The sequence below is a fragment of the Pristiophorus japonicus genome, chromosome 13 (genome assembly GCF_044704955.1).
Source record: "Pristiophorus japonicus isolate sPriJap1 chromosome 13, sPriJap1.hap1, whole genome shotgun sequence".
In the NCBI taxonomy this organism is placed as follows: domain Eukaryota; kingdom Metazoa; phylum Chordata; class Chondrichthyes; family Pristiophoridae; genus Pristiophorus; species Pristiophorus japonicus.
The window spans coordinates 147450531-147472845 of record NC_091989.1 but is presented as its reverse complement, the minus strand read 5'-3'; the positions used below and the strand labels follow the sequence as shown (position 1 = coordinate 147472845).

Genomic DNA, 22315 nt, shown 5'->3' with positions numbered 1-22315 from the left:
GAGGCTCCATGAATACCCCATCCTCAATGATGGGGCCCAACACGTGTGCAGAAGCATTTGCAACCATCTACAGCCGGAAGTGCCGAGTGGATGATCTATCTCGGCCTCCTCCCTGAGGCCTCCTCCCTGAGGCCCCCACCATCATTAAAGCCAGTCTTCAGCCAATTCGATTCACTCCGCGTGATATCAAGAAATGGCTGAGTGCACTAGATACAGCAATGGCTATGGGCTCAGACAACATCCCAGCTGCTGAGCTGAAGACTTGTGCTCTAGAGCTAGCCGCATCGCTAGCCAAGCTGTTTCAATACAGCTACAATACTGGTATCTATCTGACAATGTGGAAAACTGCCTAGTATGTCCTGTCCACAAAAAGCAGGACAAATCCAATCTGACCAATTACCACCCCGTCAGTCTACTCTCAATCATCAGCAAAGCGATGGAAGGAATCATAGACAGTGCTATCAAGGGCCACTTACTTCCCAATAACCTGTTCACCGATGCCCAGTTTGGGTTTCGCCCGGAACACTCAGCTCCAGACCTCATTACTGCCTTGGTCCAAACATGGAAAAAGGAGCTGAATTCCAGAGGTGAGGCGAGAGTGATTGCCCTTCATCAAGGCAGCAGTTGACCATGTATGGCAACCAGGCGCCCTAGTAAAACTGAAGTCAATGGCAATCCGGAGGAAAACTCTCCACTGGCTGGAGTCATACCTAGCACAAAAGAAGATGGTTATGGTTTGAGATCAATCATCTCGGCCTCAGGACATCACTGTAGACGTATAGAGTTGTAGCAGCAAAGAACAGACAGTTAGATGGTCACTACAGGTATGCTGAAGGTAGTGAACTAATCTGATGTATGGTCCAGGTTATAGGGCTTATCAGTATTTGGAGGGTGCTTTTGTGGGAGAGGCACACACTTCGGTTTGTTGTATCATTGTGGGTGGGAACCATTGTTCTGAAAAAGTTCACGTTTGAACTTTTCCCTTGCATATGCTCGAATAAACTAATTGTACTGAAGGTTTCGTCTGATTGATTCCGTGGTCGTTATACGAACGGCAGGGGTGTCGATTCCTTATATCAAGGAGTCCACTCCTACAATCGCTGCAGGAGTTCCTCAGGGCAGTGCCCAACCATCTTCAGCTGCTTCATCAATGACCTTGCCACCTTCATAAGGTCAAAAGTAGGGATGTTCGCTGATGACTGCACAGTGTTCAGTGCCATACGCAACTCCTGAGATAATGAAGCAGTACATGCCCGCAAGCAGCAAGACCTGGATGACATTGAGGCGCAGGCTGATGTGGCAAGTAACATTCACACCACAAGTGCCAGGCAATGACTATCTCTAACAAGTGAGAGTCTAACCACTGCCCCTGACATTCAATGGCATTACCATTGCTGAATCCCCCACCATCAACATCCTGGGGGTCACCAAACTTAACTGGACCAGCCACACATATACTGTGGCCATAAGAGCAGGTCAGAGGCTGGGTATTCTGTGGTGAGTGTCTCGCCTCTGGATTCCACAAAGCCTTTCCACCATTTACAAGGCACAAGTTAGGAGTGCGATGTAGTACTTGCCACTGCCTGGATGAGTGCAGCTCTAACAGCACTCAAGAAGCTTGACACCATCCACTTGATTTGCATCCCATTCACCCCCTTAAACATTCACTCCCTCCACCACCGTGGCTGCAGTATGTATCATCTACAAGATGCACTGCAGTAACTCACCAAGACTTCTTTACCAGCACCTCCCAAGCCCGTGACCTCTACTACCGAGAAGGACAAAGCAGCAGGCACATGGGAACAACATCACCTGCAAATTCTACTCTAAGTTAAACACTGTCCTGTCTAGGAAGTATATCGCCATTCCTTCATTGTTGCTGGGTCAAAATCCTGGAACTCCCTCCATAACAGCACTGTGGGAGTACCTTCACCACACTGCAGCGATTCAAGAAGGCGGCTCACCACCTTCTAAAGGGTAATTAAGGATGGGCAATAAATGCTGGCCTTGCCAGTGATTCTCATATCCCGTGAACGAATTAAAAAGAAATACACATTTAGTTCATTTTTATGTGTGTGCACTAGAATGTCAAGCTGAATTTGATACTTCATGTGCTCCAGTATATTTCTTGAGAATTTAACATGAAAAAAGTTATACATTTATCAGAAAATCAATCCATAATAAATATAATGAGATAAACTACAGATTTAATATAGATATCCTATATAGATAACTTTACATGCTTACAAATAGGTGTTTAGCCTGGTGCTGTTATCTTTGAAATCTGACAACAGAACTATACCGATCCCTATAATGCACCCACATTACTTCATGCATTGTGATTGATTGTAGTCGAAAAGCAATGAATAAATAAATTGGTTAATGGGATACATGTATTTCATTTAATCAAATTGGTCTGGATGATTCAAATAAATGATAAAGAAAATGTTACAAAAGGTATGCCAGTAAGTGTGCTGTTGCTAGCATATTTGTGCTTTTCCCACCAATGAAGTACTATGATCGTTGGAACAGCAAGGTTGGCATACATTGTTTCAAAATGGATTTACTGCAGCTTTAAGAGTTATTCTTTAGAATAGTAATAGCCATAGAGCCTTTGGTTTCCAAGACTCTGCAAACATTCAGAAATCAACCTAAACTAATAGTATTTGCAAATGCTAATTATACAATTTACTTTTATCATTATCACTGGGAGAAGTTTGTGAAAAAAAATAAACTTTGGATTTCTTTGCCACGGTCTCTTAGATTGTTTAAAATCACGGCAGTGCAAATTCATGGTCACTATTGATTTTAATGGGGGTGTGGAGAAGCTATGATAATTAACTGTTTTGGCGAGGGGAAACTGGGGCGGGGGTGAAACTCCCAGGAAATTACAGCGTGATGTAAATAATGGTGTCAGTCACTAATTTCCTGGGACTTTTAGACTAAAACGAGTCCTGTGATCTACATGTGCCATTACAATGATGCGAGTCTCCAAAAATACTGGCCCAGAATATGTCTGATTGCTGCGTATTTATCAAGCTAGATTATACAATATTTGTTTTCTATTTTCAGTTAATTTGCATTCTATGTCTGCTGATGATCTGCTGCCTGTTCTGCTTTATTTACTAGTCAAAACAGAGATCCCTAACTGGTAAGATTATGAATATTCATACTAAAATAATGATCTGTCAGTGTTAACAAGTTTGGGGAGTAAAGCATTGCATATTTCATTGTACTTACATTCTCCATGTGTTTTCTAGAAAAATATTCTTTCTTTTGCAAGTTACTTTTTTTTTGCATCTCTGACCTAAGACATAGTAGATTCTCCAATCCCATATATACATTGTTCATTACTGATGCCTACTTGCCATATAGTGTACTAGTCCCTCTGCACTGCTGAGGTTTTTAAAAAATGTTTTGAATTTTGCCATTTGAGTTAGAAGCAGAGACAAAATTAATATGAAATATAACAAACTTGCTACATGCAGAAAAGTGACTCTTACATCAACAAATTGTATTTATATAGCGTCTTTAATGCAGTAAAACGTCCCAAGGCGCTTCACAGGAGTGTTTTAAGACAAAACAAATAAATTTGACACCGAGCCACATAGGAAGAAATTACGGCAGATGACCAAAAGCTTGGTAAAAGAGGTAGGTTTAAAGAAGCGTCTTAAAGGAGGAAAGAGAGGTGGATAGGTTTAGGGAGGGAGTTCCAGAGCTTGGGGCCTTGGCAGCTGAAGGCACGGCCACTGTAATTGCTCAACCATCGATCAAGAATGCTCAAGAGGGTAGAATTTGAGGAGTGCAGACATCTCTGGTGAGGGGGGAGGGGGGTGGTTGTGAGGCTGAAGGAGATTATAGAGATAGGGAGGGGTGAGGCCATGGAGGGATTAGTAAACAAGGGTGAGAATTTTGAAATCAAGCCGTTGCTTAACTGGGGACTAATGTAGGTCAGCGAGCACAGGGGTGATGGGTGAGCGGGACTTGGTGCGAGTTAGGACATGGGCTGCAGATTTTTGGATTACCTCAAATTTACTTAGGGTAGAATGTGGGAGGCCAGCCTGAAGTGCTTTGGAGTAGTCAAGTCTAGAGGTAACAAAGGCATGGAAAAGGGTTTCAGCTGCAGATGAGCTGAGGCAGGGGCGGAGACGGACAATGTTACGGAGGTGGAAATAGGCGGTTTTAGTTATCTGGCCAGGAGCTCATTTCAGGGTCAAATATGACATCGAGGTTGCTAACAGTCTGGTTCAGCCTCCGATGGATGCTAGGGAGAGGGATGGAGTTAGTGGCTAGGAAACGCAGTTTGTGGCGGGGACCTAAGACAATGGCTTCAATCTTCCCAATATTCAATTGGAGAAAATTTCTGCTCCTCCAGTACTGGATATCGGATAAGCAGTCTGACAATTTAGAGACCATGGAGGGGTCGAGAGAGGTGGTGGTGAGGTAGAACTTGGGTGTCGTCAGCCACATAATTAAAACCGCCTGTTTCCACCTCCGTAACATTGCTTGTGGAAACTGACGTGTTTTCGGATGATGTCGCCAAGGGGCAGCATATAGATGAGAAATAGGAGGGGGCCAAGGATAGGTCCTTGGGAGACACCAGAAGTAACGATGCAGGAGTGGGAAGAGAAGCCATTGCAAATTATTTTCTGGCTATGATTAGAAACATAGAAATCTACAGCGCAGAAGGAGGTCATTTCGGCCCATTGTGTCCGCAATGGCCGCCAAAGAGCCACGCGGTCCTCGGTCAGCAGCCCTGAAGGTTACATATAAACCAATGAACAATGGCGGAAAGGCAAAGAGCACCCGGCCCAACCAGTCCACCCCACACAACTGCAACACCCCTTGCACTGAAACACTACACACCACCCCAACCGGAGCCATGAAATCTCCTGGGAGAGGCAAAAACTAGATTAAAAACCCAAGCCAATTGAGGGAAAAAAATCTGGGAAAATTGCTCTCTGACTCATCCAGGCTATCGAAACTATCCAGGAAATCACCCTGGCCATTTTCGATTCACTGCAGTACTTACCATTGTATCTGCGCCAGCCAACGAGTGGTTATCCAGTCTAATCCCACTTACCAGCTCTAGGTCCGTAACCCTGCAGGTTACGGCACTTCAAGTACCCATCCAAGCACCTTGTAAATGTGGTGAGGGTTTCTAAATCAACCATCCTCCCAGGCAGTGAGTTCCAGACCCCCACAACCCACTGCGTGAAGAAGCCTCCCCTCCAATCCCCTCTGAACCTTCCACCAACCACCTTAAAACTATGACTCCTCCACCAAGGGAAATAGGCCCTTGCTATCCACTATATGCAGGCCCCTCAAAATTTTGTACACCTCAATGAGGTTTCCTCTCGGCCTCCTCTGTTTCAATGAGAACAAACTCAGCCTATCCAATCTGTCCTCATAGCTAAGATTCTCCATTCCAGGCAGCATCCTATTAAATCTCCTCTGCACCCTCTCTAATGCAATCACATCCTTCCTATAATACGGTGACCAGAACTGCACGCAGTACTCCAGCTGTGGCTTAACCAAAGTATTACACAACTTAAACATAACCTCCCTACTCTTATATTCTATGCCTCGGCCAATAAAGGCAAGCATTCCATGTACCTTCTTAACCACCTTAACCACCTGGCCTGCTACTTTCATGGATCTGTGGACAAGCACTCCAAGGTCCCTTTGTTCATCTACATTTTTAAGTGGCCTACTGCTTAATGTGTATACCCTTTCCTTATTAGCCTTCCCCAAGTGCATTACCCCACACTTCTCCAAATTAAATTACATTTGCCACTGCTCTGCCCACCTGATCAGTAGATTGATATCCTCCTGCAGTCCATGATTTTCCTCGTCATTATCAACCACACAACCAATTTTAGTGTCATCTGCAAATTTCTTATTCATACTCACTATATTCAAATCTAGATCATTGATGTATCCCATAAAAAGCAAGGGACCCAGAACGGAGCGCTGTGGAACCTCACTGGAAACATCCTTCCAGTCACACAAACATCCATCAACCATTCCCTTTTCTTCCTACCTCTATGCCAATTTTGGCTCCAACTTGCCACTTTGCTCTGGATTCCATGGGCTTCAACCTTCGTGACCAGTCTACCATGTGGGACTGCTTTGCTAAAAAGCTTTGCTAAAGTCCGTATACACTACATCATACGCACTGCCCTCATCGACCCTCCTGGTTACTTCCTCAAAAAATTCAGTCTGGTTAGTCAAGCACCATTTTCCCTTAACAAATCTGTGCTGACTGTCCCTAATTAATCCAGCCTTTCCAAATGCAGATTTATCCTGTCTTTCAGGATTTTTTTCAGTAATTTTCACACCACTGAGGTTAGGCTGATGGGTTTGTAATTACTCGGCCTATCCCTTTCTCCCTTCTTAAACAAGGGTACCACATTAGCAATCCTCCAGTCCTCTGGCACCATGCCCAAATCCAAAGAGGACTGGAAAATGATGGGTAAGCCCTCTGCTATTTCCTCTTTTACCTCGCTCAACAGCCTGGGATGTATTTCATCCAGGCCTGGGGACTTATAAGAACATAACATAAGCAATAGGAGCAGGAGTAGGCCATACGGCCCCTCGAGCCTGCTCCGCCATTTAATAAGTTCATGTTCGGGGCAGCACTGTCATCTTTATTGGCTCCTTCCCTCCCTTAAAGGAAAGGGCCAATGCTGTTTTGAATGAATTCTGCTAGCTCTATTTGTTGGGCGACAGCACCTGCATTATGTGCATAGCAGCCCCAAACATTCTAAGAGAGCAGGGGCAAAAGAAAGCAGGAGGCACCAGAATGGGGACATGCATAAATTTTGGCCTACCTGACCACCACTATCTTTAAATATCGCTCCCCAAGCGGCCAACTGAAGTGACAATGCCTCCTACTGCTGCCGTTGTTGATGCCTGGCGATGCTACTGCGGGCAGAAGCCGAATATTACATCCAGCGTGCTGCGCACAGGATGATACCACGATCTACATTGCGCAAGAGATCGAGGCGGTAAGTCTTAGCACCAGCGTAAAATCACCAGGGAAATTCATGGGCAGCGGTGACTTTGCTGCGCCCGGTCAGTAACCCCTTAGCGTCCTGTTACTGGCTAACAGGAGGTGCAAACCAGGCCAATTTCTCCCCCTCAAAATATTAAACTGCTTCAAAGTTGTTGTGAGAATAGTTGTTGCATTTGTTGAAACATACAATCAATATCTTGTATGTGATAGCAAAAATCTATTACAAAATGTTTATATAAATGTTTTTCTCATTACAGGCTGGCCAATCTCAGTTATATCAAGAATTTTAGATTTTGCAGTGCAGTAAAGGATGAGCTGGGATATTGTCTAACTTCCTTCGAGGCTGCAGTAGAGTATATTCACCAGGGCAACCTGACTCTTGGTCAGCCTGTAAGAACCTTTTATACATTATTGAAAGATCTATCAATCCATGGCTTTCATTTTACACTTTTCTGTTTAGGAAGTGTGTGCATCTGCAGGGCTTTATAAATTATAGAAAATAGATGTAATGTAATTTAGACAATTAACTTTTCAAGACCAGTTCTGGATTGTGCTAACTATGATTTAAATAGTATATTCAAATGATTTTGTACTTTAGACCAATGCATTGAAAAGGGTGGCTTTTACATTCAGAGGTTACTGAGCTTAATGAAATGGTCCAGAAGATAAACACCATCATTGGAAGTTTTTTTGCACTTTATCGGATCACCCTTTTAATCTGCCCCTCATACTGAACATACACGAGACCAGTAATTGACTTTCCAAGTTGTGATTATCTGCTCCAAGTTGCTGATCCATTTTCATGAATGCTGTAGAGATAGCATAGTCACCATGGTTGCATTCAAAGTTGATGAGACCTTAATAAATTGATTTGGTATGTCTATGCTATGAAGCATCTGTCCTTTTTGAAATATCTCTCTATTAAAAATCTTGTATATGGGTCCACATTCTGTAAGCATTATGCTTCTCTTTCTCCCCCCCCCCCCCCCCACCAGCTTAGCTGTCACGCTAAAAATTGCTACTTTCAATGGCATTTTCAGCGCAATTTCATCTACTTAAAATGATTTATGCCATGATCCCTTAGTTTAAGCATCCTGGAAACTTGCGGCTGATTGGTTGACTTGAACATATGGTTAGCTCCAAGCTTGGCCTTCCTCAGCCATAACTCCTACCCCGTTTTCCCCCCTGTTGCTGCCGTGTATTTCTGCTGTCACCACCTGCTCTTCTCGCTGACTTTACAGACAGTCTAAGCTCACTATTGGGGAAAATGTTTGCCAGTGGTGTAAGAGCCCAAGAAAACCTCCTTTTGAAGTGATTAAATACTTGTCTGGGGGTAGCAGTTCTATTTCTTTCACATGATGTTATAAATTATTTTCCTGATATTTCTATTTCAAGATTTTATTTAGTTTTGTGAGTGAGGCATGCATTTATAATAAAAAAAATAAAAGTCTCGTGAGGCTGCAATCCAATATAAGTACAAGGGTTGTATCCACAGCCAACGTAACTACAGGGATAATATTACCAAATCATGCTCCGAGCACCCATCTTCTGCCGGAACGAATACCAGGAAATGAGAGGGACGGTGCTCATGATTTTCTGTCTATCAAAAATTAATGGGCGGAAAATTGTGGGGATCACAATTATGTGCTCTTAGCAGACAAAGGTCTATGCTAGGAACGCAAAATCATAAAATTACCCCATGCATTTCTGTTGATGTTTGACTTGCAGATTGTGAGGTGATGGGTGCATCATACAGGATTTATTATTGTAAATTTTCTCACCATATGAATTAATCATCCAACTGTAGAAATGTTTAAAAATTAGCAACCAAATAAATTTACATTTGAATAAATTCAACGTGATAATATGTATAGATGTATGTGGCAGAAGTAAACAGTCTGAATTTTTTCTTAATGTATTATTTTCATTTGTCTTGTTTTTGATCATTTACAACTGTTAACCAAGTAAAGCAAAATTTCCAGCAGCTTAACTGCTCTTGAGTAATCTATCCTGCATCTTTTATGTAGGTTTTAAAGCAAACAAAGTCATTTTTAGTTCTAAATTTGAACACCTACTTTGTACTTTCAGGAAAAATGTAGCATAAAAGTGATTGAGCAGTAGGATCTGTTATCCTAATAATGTGCTGTAATGCTAACCTTTTTACTGCAGTGAGTGGCTTGAATATTTCAAGCTCTGGGGTTCTCACTGGAGTTGAGATTTATGTTGCACAGCAGGTGTCCTGTCCAGTTTTTAGTTTGTGCTTTGTGTTTTTTAGTTGAGTACACGACGTATTACATCGGATATGAATTACACAACAAAAATTGTTACCTTTTATAGATTGTAATACAGATTGCATTGCTATGAAATAAACATTTATTTTTAATCATCCTTTTTTCATAGGGATCAGGAGAACTAAATGATAAAGTATTTTTTAGAGAGAGGATGAACTTGCTGTCCCAGCTGTCTGCAGCTCCAATCGATTTTTTGTTTGAGGTAAATCTGAATTCTTTCTGTATGCAACCATTTGATAGAAATCAAATCTGGCAATTGATTTTGAAGTGTTTTGGACTGTCTAATGGCTGTGTGAATAGTAAATACGAAAATTATTAAATGCGTAATGTGGTAGCTACATAAAAATCAGATTTTTCCACAGATACTGTTTTTAAAGGTGATCAGAAATTTCATATTCAGAATGAATCTTTTGTGGTTAAAATTACTTGTATTGTCTGCAGTACAAAACTTGGGTATTTAAAGTCTTAATGAGAAAATTATATATTTATTTCCAAATATTATTAAAGCAGTTGAAGGAACAAATGTCTCAGTTATGCATTATTAATTGTAGCAGTTTCTTGATTGAGATTTTTTAACTTGAACCCCATATGATAACTGTGTGATTAGCGTTAAAGGTTTTTACACTGACGTATGCAATCGAAGCTTCTTATATGAAACCATTTATTTGTAAAATGGTTATAATGAACATTCAAATGTTTTCGTGGTAGAATAGGGAAGTGAGAATGTTGTAATCAGCCTCCACCCGTATTCCAGCAAACAAATTGCACTATAGCTGTAGAAGATGTGCTTTTGTTGTATAGCCATCCGCAAGCTCATTTTAAGAATTGTCCTGTGGTGGTGCTTGTCATGTATCTTACATTATTATATATAACTGTATCCTAACATGCTATACATGACTGTAATAAGATATGACCTGTAACCACCAGCATACCTTACCACCAGGGGTGCACTTGCAAGAGACAGGTATATAAGGGCAGGTCTCAGGCAAGTGCAGCATTCCAGAGCTGTGAAATAAAGGTGCAGGTCCGGAGTGACCTTGACTTCACTACATGCCTCGTGTGAATCTGTACTGAGGGGACAGGACTTTACAGTGGCGACGGGTTACGGGATTATAGAATCGACAGAATGGCGAACAACGGATCAGATGAAAAGTACAATGCGGGAGACAATTGGGAGGACTTTATAGAAAGGCTCCAGCAAAGCTTTGTAACCAAAGACTGGTTAGGCGACGATAAGGCAGACAAGAGAAGAGCCCATCTCTTGACCAGCTGTGGCTCGAAAACATACGCTTTAATGAAGGATCTGTTGGCACCCGAGAAACCAGCAAGCAAGTCGTTTGAAGAATTGAGCACATTGGTAAGAAACCACCTGAAGCCAGCGAGCAGCCTACACATGGCCAGACACAGGTTCTACAACTACAGACGCTGTGTGGGCCAGAGCATACCCGACTTCGTGGCGGAAGGTTGGCTAGTTTATGTGAGTTCTCCGATGAACTGAGGAGAGAAATGCTGAGAAACTTTTTCATTGAAGGAATAGGCCACGCAGGCATATTCCGAAAGCTCATAGAGACCAAGAACCTGACCTTAGAGGCAGCAGCACTGGTTGCACAGACATTCTTGGTAGGGAAAGAAGAAACGAGGTTGATTTACAATGCAGGTACGACAACTAACAAAATATTGGAACAAGAAGTTCACAGCACTAAACCAGCTGCTACCCCCACACACAGACAAAACCGGGAGAACAGATTCTCGACAGCAGGCAGAAGCCATCAAGGACATAGGAACGGCCGTTCACACCTCATCAACCCACAATGCGAGCAATCAACTACAAACTGACAGAAGCTCAAGAGAGATCAGCCAGACGCAGCTCATTCTTTGGAAACTCTTTGAACAATGGAACAGGTCTGTGCTGGAGGTGTGGGGGTGGGCACTCGGCAAGGGGATGTCGATTTCAGCAGGCTGTTTGCAGAAATTGTGAATATACAGGGCATTTGGCCCGCATGTGCAAAAAAACGGCAGCTCTGCTGGTATACGAATCAGATGGGTCGGAAAGCGGACCAGAAGATGGTGGGGACAGTACCCGGGACACTGGTGTACAGCGGGTCAACACGGTCAATGGCCGCTGCTCCTACAACAGGACGCCTCCTATAATGATGAGGATCCTACTCAACGGGATATCTGTCAACATGGAGCTGGATATGGGAGCGAGTCAATCTCTCATGGGCGCTCAACAATTTGAACAACTGTGGCCACATAAGAGACAGACCAAAACTCACAAGGGTCGACACCACACTAAGGACCTAATACCAAAGAAATAGTACCAGTCCTCGGCAGCGCCATGCTCTCTGTCACACACAAAGGGACAGTGAACCAACTTCCCCTGTGGATTGTCCCCGGAGACCCCCCAGCACTGCTGGGTAGAAGCTGGCTGGCAAAACTAAACTGGAAATAGGATGATGTCCATGCCATGTCATGAGAGGAACGGAACTCCTGCTCAACAGTTATAAAGCGATTTGAACATCTCTTTCAGCCAGGTGTGGGCACTTTCAAAGGGGCCAAAGTCAAAATCTACATCACACAGGATGCTAGACCGGTCCATCACAAGGCCAGAGCTGTACCCTATGTGATGAGGGAAAAGATTGAACACAAACTAGACAAGCTTCTGCGGGAAGGCATTATATCACCTATGGAATTTAGCGACTGGGCAAGTCCCATCATCCCAGTCATGAAGCCTGATGGATCTGTACGAATCTATGGGGACTACAAATTTACCATAAACCGAGTCTCCCTACAGGACCAGTACCCGCTGCCCAGAGCGGAGGACTTATTTGCCACATTGGCTGGAGGTAAACTTTTCTCAAAATTAGACCTCACTTCTGCATATATGATGCAAGAATTGACCGAGGAATCCAAGCTACTCACCACCATCAACACACATCAAGGCCTTTTCATGTACAATCGATGCCCATTCGACATCAGGTCGGCAGCTGCCATATTCCGGCGCAACATGGAGAGTCTGCTCAAGTCCATCCCGGGGACGATTGTATTTCAAGATTACGTACTTATCACGGGCAGGGACACCGACTCCCATCTCCGTAATTTGGAGGAAGTACTAAAGCGGTTGGATCGGGTAGGCCTACGAGTCAAGAAATCCAAGTGCCTGTTTCTCGCACCCGAGGTTGAATTTTTGGGCAGAAGGATTGCCGCTGATGGAATCCGCCCAACAGAGTCCAAAACAGAAGCAATTCGCCTGGCACTCAGGCCCCGGAATGTCTCAAAACTGCGCGCCTTTCTCGGGCTACTCAGTTACTTTGGGAACTTTATGCAGAACTTAAGCGCGCTGCTGGAGCCTCTCCACATGCTACTCAGAAAGGGGTGCAATTGGTTTTGGGGGGATGCCCAGGAACGCGCCTTCAATAAGGCACTCAACCTTCTGTGTTCCAACAGTGTTTTGACTTTCTTTGACCCAGGTGAAAAGCTAGTTCTCACATGTGATGCGTCAGCGTATGGGGCCGGGTGCGTTTTGCAACATGTCAATAGTGCGGGCAAATTACAACCCATAGTTTATGCCTCCAGGTCACTTTCGCGGACGGAGCACGGGTACGGAATGGTAGAGAAGGAAGCGCTCACGGGCGTGTACGGTGTCACAAAGATGCACCAATACCTTTTCAGGGCCAAGTTCGCGTTAGAAACTGACCACAAGCCCCTCACGTCCCTCCTATCCAAGAGCAAGGCAATAAATGCCAACGCCTCGGCGCGAATTCAACGGTGGGCACTTATGCTGGCGTCCTACGACTATACCATAAGGCACAGACCAGGCACAGATAACTGTGCTGACGCGCTCAGCAGGCTACCCCTGGCGACCACGGAAGGGTCTAACGAACAGGACTGTGAGATAGTCATGGCAATCAATGCCTTTGAGTCCACAGGTTCGCCCATGACGGCTCGCCAAATCAGAGCCTGGACGGCCAGCGACCCCACGTTATCCTTAGTAAAAAGATGTGTCCTAACCGGTGACTGGGCAGAGGCTTGCGATGCCTGCCCCGAAGAATTAAAACCCTTTCACAGGCGCATGCATGAGCTATCACTACAAGCAGACGGCCTAATGTGGGGCAGCCGAGTAGTCATGCCTCTGCGAGGCAGAGAGGCATTTGTCTGGGAGCTCCACCGCGAGCACCCGGGGATCGTTCTCATGAAGGCCATAGCCAGATCCCACGTCTGGTGGCCTGGTATTGACGCAGACCTGGAGCTCTGCGTCTGAAGGTGCACCATTTGTGCCCAACTCAGCAATGCCCCCAGGGAGGCTCCACGGAGCCCCTGGCCCTGGCCTACTAAACCGTGGTCGCGGGTGCACGTAGACTATGCGGGCCCATTCATGGGCAAAATGTTCCTTGTAGTTGTAGATGCATTTTCAAAGTGGATCGAATGCACCATTTTAAACTCGAGCACATCCTCCACCACTGTGGAGAGCCTCACAACCATGTTTGCAACGCACGGAATCCCTGACATATTGGTCAGTGACAATGGTCCGTGCTTCACCAGCGCAGAATTCCAAGACTTTATATTTGACCACGTCAAGATGGCACCGTTCAAGCCGGCCTCCAACGGCCAGGCGGAGAGAGCAGTGCAAATCATTAAACAAGGCATGCTTAAAATCCAAGGTCCCAGCCTGTCGCGACTGCTGCTGGCATACAGATCTCGTCCGCACTCATTGACTGGGATCCCCCCTGCGCAACTGTTGATGAAAAGGACTTTAAAGGCTCTCATTAATCCTCCCAGACATGCACGAAATCGTTGAGGCAAAGCGCCGTAAGCTGACTGAGTACCATGACCGAAATTCGTGGGGGAGGTGGAATGAGATAGGGGACAAAGTGTTTGTGCTAAACTATGGCAGTGGTCCCAAATGGCTTGCAGGAACAGTAACAGGCAAGGAAGGAAACCGGCTACTGGTGGTACAAATGGACAATGGCCAAACCTGCCGGAGGCATGTAGACCAAGTAAAAAGTAGATTCACCAACAACACTGCAGAACCAGAGACAGACTACAATGTGGAACTCGCACCACACCTGGTGGACAGACAGAGGGAACAACCTGAGGAAAGGGCAATCCCAACAGACAGCCCAGGCGAGTCAACAACAATCACACCAATCGAAACAGACAGCCCAGGCGAGATACCAGCAACCACACCCAAAGAAAAACAGACACCAAGGCAAACAACTGAACCACAACTCAGACGCTCCATGTGAGAGTGTAGACCACCTGAGAGACTGAACCTGTAAAGACAGTAAGACCTTGGGGGAGGGTGATGTCATGTATCTTATATTATTATATATAACTGTATCCTAACATGCCATACATGACTGTAATAAGATATGACCTGTAACCACCAGCATACCTTACCACCAGGGGTGCACTTGCAAGAGACAGGTATATAAGGACAGGTCTCAGGCAAGTGCAGCTTTCCAGAGCTGTGAAATAAGGGTGCAGGTCCAAAGTGACCTTGACTTCACTACAGTGCTGTTCCATTGTGTATATGATTTTCTGATTTTCACACAATGAGTTTTTATTTTGAATATGCCATTTGGGTACGGTGTAGAGCAGAGGCTAGATATTTCTCTAAAGGGAGTAAGGCAGATTAAGCATAGAGTCACCATAGCTGCTGCAAAGGAGCAGTAACAACAACAAATATAGCATCTTTTTAATGTAGCAAAATGTCCCAAGGCATTTTAAAGATCCAACGAAAAAATTTGATACCGGACTGGAGAAGAAAAGATTAGAAGGGCTTGATCACAAACTAGCAAATGTCTAGAAGCTGATGGCTGGCTTTTTTAATACCAGAGAGTGAAGTATTGCATCTCTTGGGAGGGGAGGGGAGGGAAAGAAATGAAGAAATCGGAAATTCCCTCCCTCCCTCCATCCACACCCTTTACAAAGTGTCTGATTTTGTGCTTATTTCTTGCAGCACATTGCAGCTGGTAACTGGGCGGAAGTGGAAGCGTTGTTAAGTCAAGGTGAAACTGATGAAGACAGTGTTCAAAAGATGTGTCATCCCCTCTGTTTCTGTGATCGCTGTGAGAAACTTGTGTCAGGGTAAGGTGGTGCTTAAGTAACGTAACCTATAAAAGATCCTACAAATCCCATGAGAGGATAGGCGCACCAACATCAGCGTCCTCATCCAGGCCAACATCCCCAGCATTGAAGCACTGACCACACACTATCAGCTCCGCTAGGCAGGCCACATAGTTCACATGCCAGACACGAGACTCCCAAAGCAAGTGCTCTACTTGGAGCTCCTTCACGGCAAATAAGCCAAAGGTGGGCAGCGGAAACGTTACCAGCCTCCCTGATAAAGTGCGACATCCCCACTGACACCTGGGAGTCCCTGGCCCTAGACCGCCCTAAGTGCATCTGCTGAGCACCTCGAGTCTCAACGCCGAGAGCATGCAGAAATCACGCGCAGGCAGCGGAAAGAGCATGCGGAAAACCAGTCCCACCCACCCCTTCCCTCAACGACTATCTGTCCCACCTGTGACAGAGTCTGTGGCTCTCGTATTGGACTGTTCAGCCACCAAAGAACTCACTTCAGGAGTGGAAGCAAGTCTTCCTTGATTCCGAGGGACTGCCTATGATGATGATAATGGTATGTCTAATTGGAAAAAAAACTTAAATATGTAGGTGGTCTATATGCTAGGCTAGGTATGGCATGTAGACATACAGTGACTTTTTTGATACACAACTTGATACCTTACTGATGATAAAATGTGAATATCAATCCTTCAATGACCATGGCTTTGATAAATCTAAGAATACAAGGTGCCCTTGGCTTTTATAGGAACCTTGGTTGCTTGTGACCTCATTCCAAGTTGACCCACTTTAACCTTCCGTTGGGGCAATCTGGTGGGAATATCTGGTCAGAGTCTGTTGCCAGGAAAGGACTAGACTGCCTGGTGCTTCTAGAGCCCTAGTTGCAACTGGCATATATCAATAAAGTGTTTCACGGATATGTTTGTGGTGGGGATTGTAATTCACCACAGGAGAGGGGATTGTATCATCTTGCAGCTAGCTGCGACTGTTGTATTAACCCACGCGTTAGCGGGATAGTGCAGGCAAGTGGAGTTGAGGTAGAAGATCAATCATGATCTTATTGAATGTCGGAGCAGGCTCGATGGGCCAAATGACTTACTCCTGCTCCTAATTATTTTTTTATTCTCCAATAGTTAGTCTTTATAGGCACAGGTGTAGAGCTACAAGAATTGGGTCCAGTCACTTAGCATGTGGGCACAGGATATCAATGGTTCATTTCAGTTTAATTGGGGTTGTGAAAGCACCACGAAGGCCAGTGGTTTAAATATGTAGGTATATATTTAAGACCCTTGAAATCTCACTGACTCAGCTGAACCTATGGGTTGCCACCAAAGCGTGTAGTTCCTAGCCTGTGCTTAACTGTACCAACAAATTCAACTTGTCAATGTATTTTTCAGAAAGCTTGTAAGGAGGCAGCAGCTATTGTCGCTGTGGGCTTATCCAAGGGAGATTCAAGCCTGGGGTGGTGATGGTAGGAAGGCAGAGGAATAGTGAAGAGCTAAGGTAGAGAATAGAGGAGAGAAATGAAAGGTGGTATAACTGGGTGACAGAAAGGGGAGGAGACCGGTTTGAATTGACAAAAGGGGATAAGAGAAGAGGAGGAATAAAAAGAGTAATGGGCTCGAGTCTGGAATGGCAGTGAAAATGTTCGAACAGGACTATTGGTAGCTAAAAAGGCAAGTCTGTACTGCTGGAAGAGCCTTGCTGCTGTTAACATTTGGTTGAAAGGAATGCTGCAAATAGCTTAATTTGAAATTGGTTTAGTAGTAATGTTAATGGTCAGGCAAAAGCTCTGATCAATAGATCTATTTGTGCGATACAGCCAAAATCAAGGGAGGTAGAGTGAGCTAGCTGTTTCAGCAGAGTTAAAACTGAGTCCAGTCTTCACCCTTTCCAAGGCGGTTGTGTACAGGAACAAAAAGAGAATTTGTGAACTTTAAAGCCAAAGAATATTTGCAGGCTGGACATAACTCTACAGACTTTAAATGTGTTTGTGTGCACACACCCTTCCTGGAAACTTCACAATTATAAGGACAAATTTGTTTTGTTTTCTATATATAAGCCTGTAAATTGCTGACTTAAATCTTTTGCGTTAGTGAATTGGGTATCTGACAACTTCTCTATTTTGTAGACGGATGAATGACCCATCTATTGTCACTCCATGTTCCAGAGATGACCGGGGTTATACGCCATTGCACGTAGCTGCTTTCTGTGGTAAGCACTGTATTTGTGCAGTGATCAGACTTGTACAGATGGGTAACTTGTATCTTTTTTTAATCCTCAGATTTGAAATGAGTCTTTATATTTTAATTTAAACATTAAATTGTGTGTGTACATGAACAGCACATTGTTAATTCGGCACTGATGTACAATAGTTTTGTTAAAAAAAATTCTAAATTATTATTGTTTTACACACACATTTTATCCTTAAGGCCAAGCATCATTGATTGACGTGTTGGTGTCAAAAGGAGGTGCAGTTAATGCTACAGACTATCATGGGTCCACCCCACTTCACCTATCCTGTCAGAAAGGGTATCAAAATGTGACCGTAAGTAAATCAGACCAAGAGTTTCACGACATGCCTGAAAACTGATTACAGACTTCCTGCTTTTATTGTTTTAAGTAAATGCAGTAAAAAAAAAAAAGTTACTTTTTGTGCATTTCGTTTAAGCTTTTGAAAGGGAAATGAATTGGTTATGAAGCTGCTGTTTGGTAATTGTGTAATACACTGAATGTACATAAGGGATAATGCTACATTTCTGGTAGGAAGTCGTACTCACAGAATATGTGGGTTGGCGATTTGGTGCTACAGTGTTGTAACCCTCTCCCCAAACCACAGACTGGCTGAATGACTATTTAATTTATTTTTCATGTAAAATTAAAAATACCACTTAACATTTTAAGTGCTCATTTTAATAAATTGATTAAGTTGCAGACAGCTTTTAATCCTCTCTCTTAATATATAGCTGCTTCTTCTGGATTACAAGGCCAGCACTGAAGTTCAAGATAATAATGGCAATACTCCACTTCATTTGGCTTGCATGCGTGGTCATGAAGATGTAAGTTTTAATAAAAGTTGAATTCTATTATTCAATTTGTAGTTGATTTACATAAACATGGTTACAAACTCTATTCCAGGAAATTCACTCGGCTGTTTGCCTCCACTACAGTTCCCACTCCACAGCATGCCATAGTTAGCCCCGTGGACCTCCTCTGTCCACTCTCTTCTGCACCCCCCTCCCAGCCCCTCCTCCAGCCCTTATCAGACTCTCTTTCTCCAAGTCCTCCAATTGGCTCCCTCGACCTCCCCATCTAGTTTTTTTGACCTTTTTTAATCTTTCTTTACCCTAATGCTTACCAATATCAACAACAAAGCTTGTATTTATATAATGCTTTTAGAGTACAAAAACATCCCAAAGCATTTGAAGGTGAAATTAAAAAATGGACACTGAACCAAAGGACTGTTGGCCAAAAGTTTTGTCAAAGCGGGTAGGTTTTAGGGTTTAGGGAGGGAATTCCAGAGCCATGGGACCCAAACAGCTGAAGGCACAGCCGCCAAATGGTGGAGTAAAGGAAGGCAGAAAGAGGCACACAAGAAGCCAGAGTCAGAGGAACGAAGAATTGGTGAGGTGGGAAATTGTAGGACTGGAGGAGATTAGAGATAGGGAGGTAGCAAGACCATGAAGAGATTTAAACAAGAGGATGAACCTTCTAAGTTTGGTGGATAAGGAAATATCTCCAACCTTTCCTTTTCTTGGGCAATGTCTCTACTTCTTTTAAATTTCAGTCATCAGTTCCCCACGCACCCCTCTCTCCTGCCCTTCCTTTTTAACTTCCTCAAATTTGTAATTGAAGCCCATCTTTGCTTCCACCACTCCCTGTTACAATCTCTTCAGTCTATTGTCCATTCTGTCCAGAACATTAAGACCATCCTGGTCACTCAACCAGTGATATCCAGTCTGACTAATATCTCTGTACTATAGCTGCTCATCATCCTCACCTGCTGAGACTTTTGACATGATTATTTCTCAGTCGTGTGTAACCTCAACTTTGAGAGGCAGGGTGAAAAGGCAGTTTAGATTTAACTACTTTTACCTAGAAGGTAATGAATGTATAGAATGGATTGCTAAGGGAGGTAGTGGGAGCTGATTGCATCAGAAAATTTGAGAGAGAGTTGGATAAATACTTGGCGAAAAAAACTTGGTAGGAGTTTGAGATGTTATGATCTTTTCCAATCCTGTATGTTCCTTTTATTCCATTCTGCTCCACTGCTTCTCTTGGCTTTTACCTTTCTCAATGTGATTAATATATCTCTAATGGCTTCTGCCCCTGTGCCCAGTCACCTTCAGTATCTGGACCCCCCCCCCCCACAATATTCCTTATCTATTCTGTAGGCATTAATTATACCACGGGTATTCTTTTGTATAATTGCAGCTGATGCATGACAAAAAATGGGATGAGATGAGTCAGAAATGGCACATCAGGTTTGATCTGTGCAGTGATTTTTTTTTTCAGTGCATGTCCTTTGTCAAATATGGGATATAACTGATTTGTACCAGTGCCAAAATGACAGATTAACTGGTTTTAATGAACTCAGCGGGTATAACAGGAAAATGGGTGTCTGACTGAGAAGAAAGCAGCATCTGATTTATGGAAGCAGAGCTGATCTGCCAAAGTAAACTGCATTAGGCAAGGATGCCTGTTTGACACCTGAATTTATCATGTGATTTCCACTATATTAATTGCTAGTGAGGTGTTTTAAAAATATCATGTAGCACTAATAAATCTCAATATACCTGATATCAATGCAAGGCTTCCTCCCAACCCCTTTATTTTTTCCTCTTGCCTCTTTTCTCCAGATACTGGTGCCTCTTGCTGAGGTCTGCTGGTATGTTGTCCACATGACCATTATTCATAGCTGAGCCTAGATGGTGATCAAAAGCAGGGACTCTGGCTGATGGCATTGAGTTTTCATTTTTAATTGGCAACTCCTCACCACTGTCCTCGCAGAGATCTAATGCAGCACAGGCCAGGAATATGGCAATGTCCTGGCTTGTGTGATGGTCTTGTGCATTAGCCATTACAGACCTACATATTAAAGGGCTACAGTGCTAACCCAGTGAGAAGAAGTGGAAAAGAGCATGGGAATGAAAAACCAATTCAGCAGACCAAATGTATGTCTCCTTACTGGTCTCTTAAGTTGTGGTGCTGTACTTCTATCTGGTCCTTGTACAGGCAACTCTCGATTACCCGGGTCCCTCGGGGATTGGGCTATGCCGGGTAAATGATTTCTCCGTTAGAGCAATTGACATTATAAAGTTAAAACTCGAAAGGGCTCCAAACGCACCAGCCCGATGCCTTCCCGAGCCAAAATTTTAAATCCCGCTACAATGGTTTCCCGTTGGATCCGTGTGTGGATAATAGAGTTGCCTGTATATAGATGTAACAGCACAAGATACAAAAAGTGCAATCATTCTCTAAAGGGAATCAAACCTAATAGTTGAATTGGCCGGTTTACATTTGATCTTATCCTGACATTAGTTTTTATTTATAATTTTGTATTTAACAATAAAATTGAATAATAAGGGCATAGATTTTAAAGTGATTTGAAATGCTATTTACTCAGCATATTTGGGTAACTTTCTATTTTAATACTTGCATCATTGCTCATTATCTCCCTTTTTATATACAGGGTTTGAGTCTGGCCCAGACAGCTAAATTGAAACTTTCCTCTCTAAGAAAGAAGAGAAATAACTTGCATTTAAATAGCAGGACATCCCAAAGCAATTTACAGCCAATGAAGAAGTACTTTTGAAGTGTAGTCACTGTTCTAATGTAGGAAATGTAGCAGTCAATTTGTGCACAGCAAGGTCCTACAAACAGCAATTAAGTAACTGACCAGATAATCTGTTTAGGTGTTGGTAGAGGTATAATCTTGACTGGGGGATTTCCCTTCCTCTTCTTTGAATAGATATTACCTGAAATAGGAAAATATTTAGTCTCTCTTTACCATACTGATGTCTCTTGTTAACTAAATTTTGCAAGAATCTACTAGCAGCTGATTTTTCAGGATGTCTTAACTGGTAAACAAATTCAGTTACATATTAACTGTTTTGGAAGCTGTAACACATAATATAACCATATTAATATCTCCATCACTAGGATCTTGTGATTAAGGAAATTAATTGAAAATCAGGGAAGTTTGCCGTGATTGATTTATAATTACATACTGTTTGTTCTGTTGAGTACACTTTTCTTGGTCAGCTTTAAAATTTCTTCTTGAGGTGATCTTGCATAAAATATTCAGATGGGATAAAAGTTACAAGCAAAGACTTAAAGACACAATGTTTGATCTTTCAGTGAAAATTAATATTTATTTTTATTATTTGCAGTGTGTCAAAGCTCTGGTGTATTACCATTTAAATGCCTGTAAATTAAACATGACAAATGACAAAGGTGATACACCTCTCCACATTGCAGCTCGATGGGGTTATGATGGGATCATTCAGGTTCTGCTGGAGAATGGTGCTAATACTGAAATTCAGAACAAGATGAAAGAAACACCTTTGCAATGTGCACTCAATTCTAAGGTAGTAAAGGCCAAATTGTATATTGATCCATGTATTGATGCTGTCTGACATTAGATAAGATGCTTGCATTGTGAGATCATGTAATTTGTCAGTGCAAACCAATTTAGGAAGAGAAAAGATTATTAATACAGAAAGTGATGAATGGGAAATAGCTGAATTTTATGTAAGTTTCAATGTTGAAAATTAGGTTGAAGCATCTAACTATCTTAGCATTATTATTAGTTTTATTGTGATGCTGGTAAAATTATATCTTTGCATCTCCAAATTCAGTCAGCCCTTCTGAAGTTCTAAAATCACACTGGTTTGCCATAAAAAGAACTACTCCAGTCATC

General features: G+C 43.1%; 1 protein-coding gene across 3 annotated transcripts in view; it reads left to right on the top strand.

Moving 5' to 3' along the window:
- Positions 1 to 22315, top strand: part of ankrd27 (ankyrin repeat domain 27 (VPS9 domain)) — a 105833-nt gene that overhangs the window by 31371 nt on the left and 52147 nt on the right. For all 3 annotated transcript variants that reach the window (XM_070898095.1, XM_070898094.1, XM_070898096.1), the window contains exons 11-18: positions 3073 to 3151; positions 7276 to 7408; positions 9419 to 9511; positions 15272 to 15399; positions 17525 to 17607; positions 17826 to 17941; positions 18360 to 18452; positions 21786 to 21983. In XM_070898095.1, coding sequence (XP_070754196.1) covers positions 3073 to 3151; positions 7276 to 7408; positions 9419 to 9511; positions 15272 to 15399; positions 17525 to 17607; positions 17826 to 17941; positions 18360 to 18452; positions 21786 to 21983 — 923 coding nt within the window. The remainder of the gene's footprint in view (positions 1 to 3072; positions 3152 to 7275; positions 7409 to 9418; positions 9512 to 15271; positions 15400 to 17524; positions 17608 to 17825; positions 17942 to 18359; positions 18453 to 21785; positions 21984 to 22315) is intronic.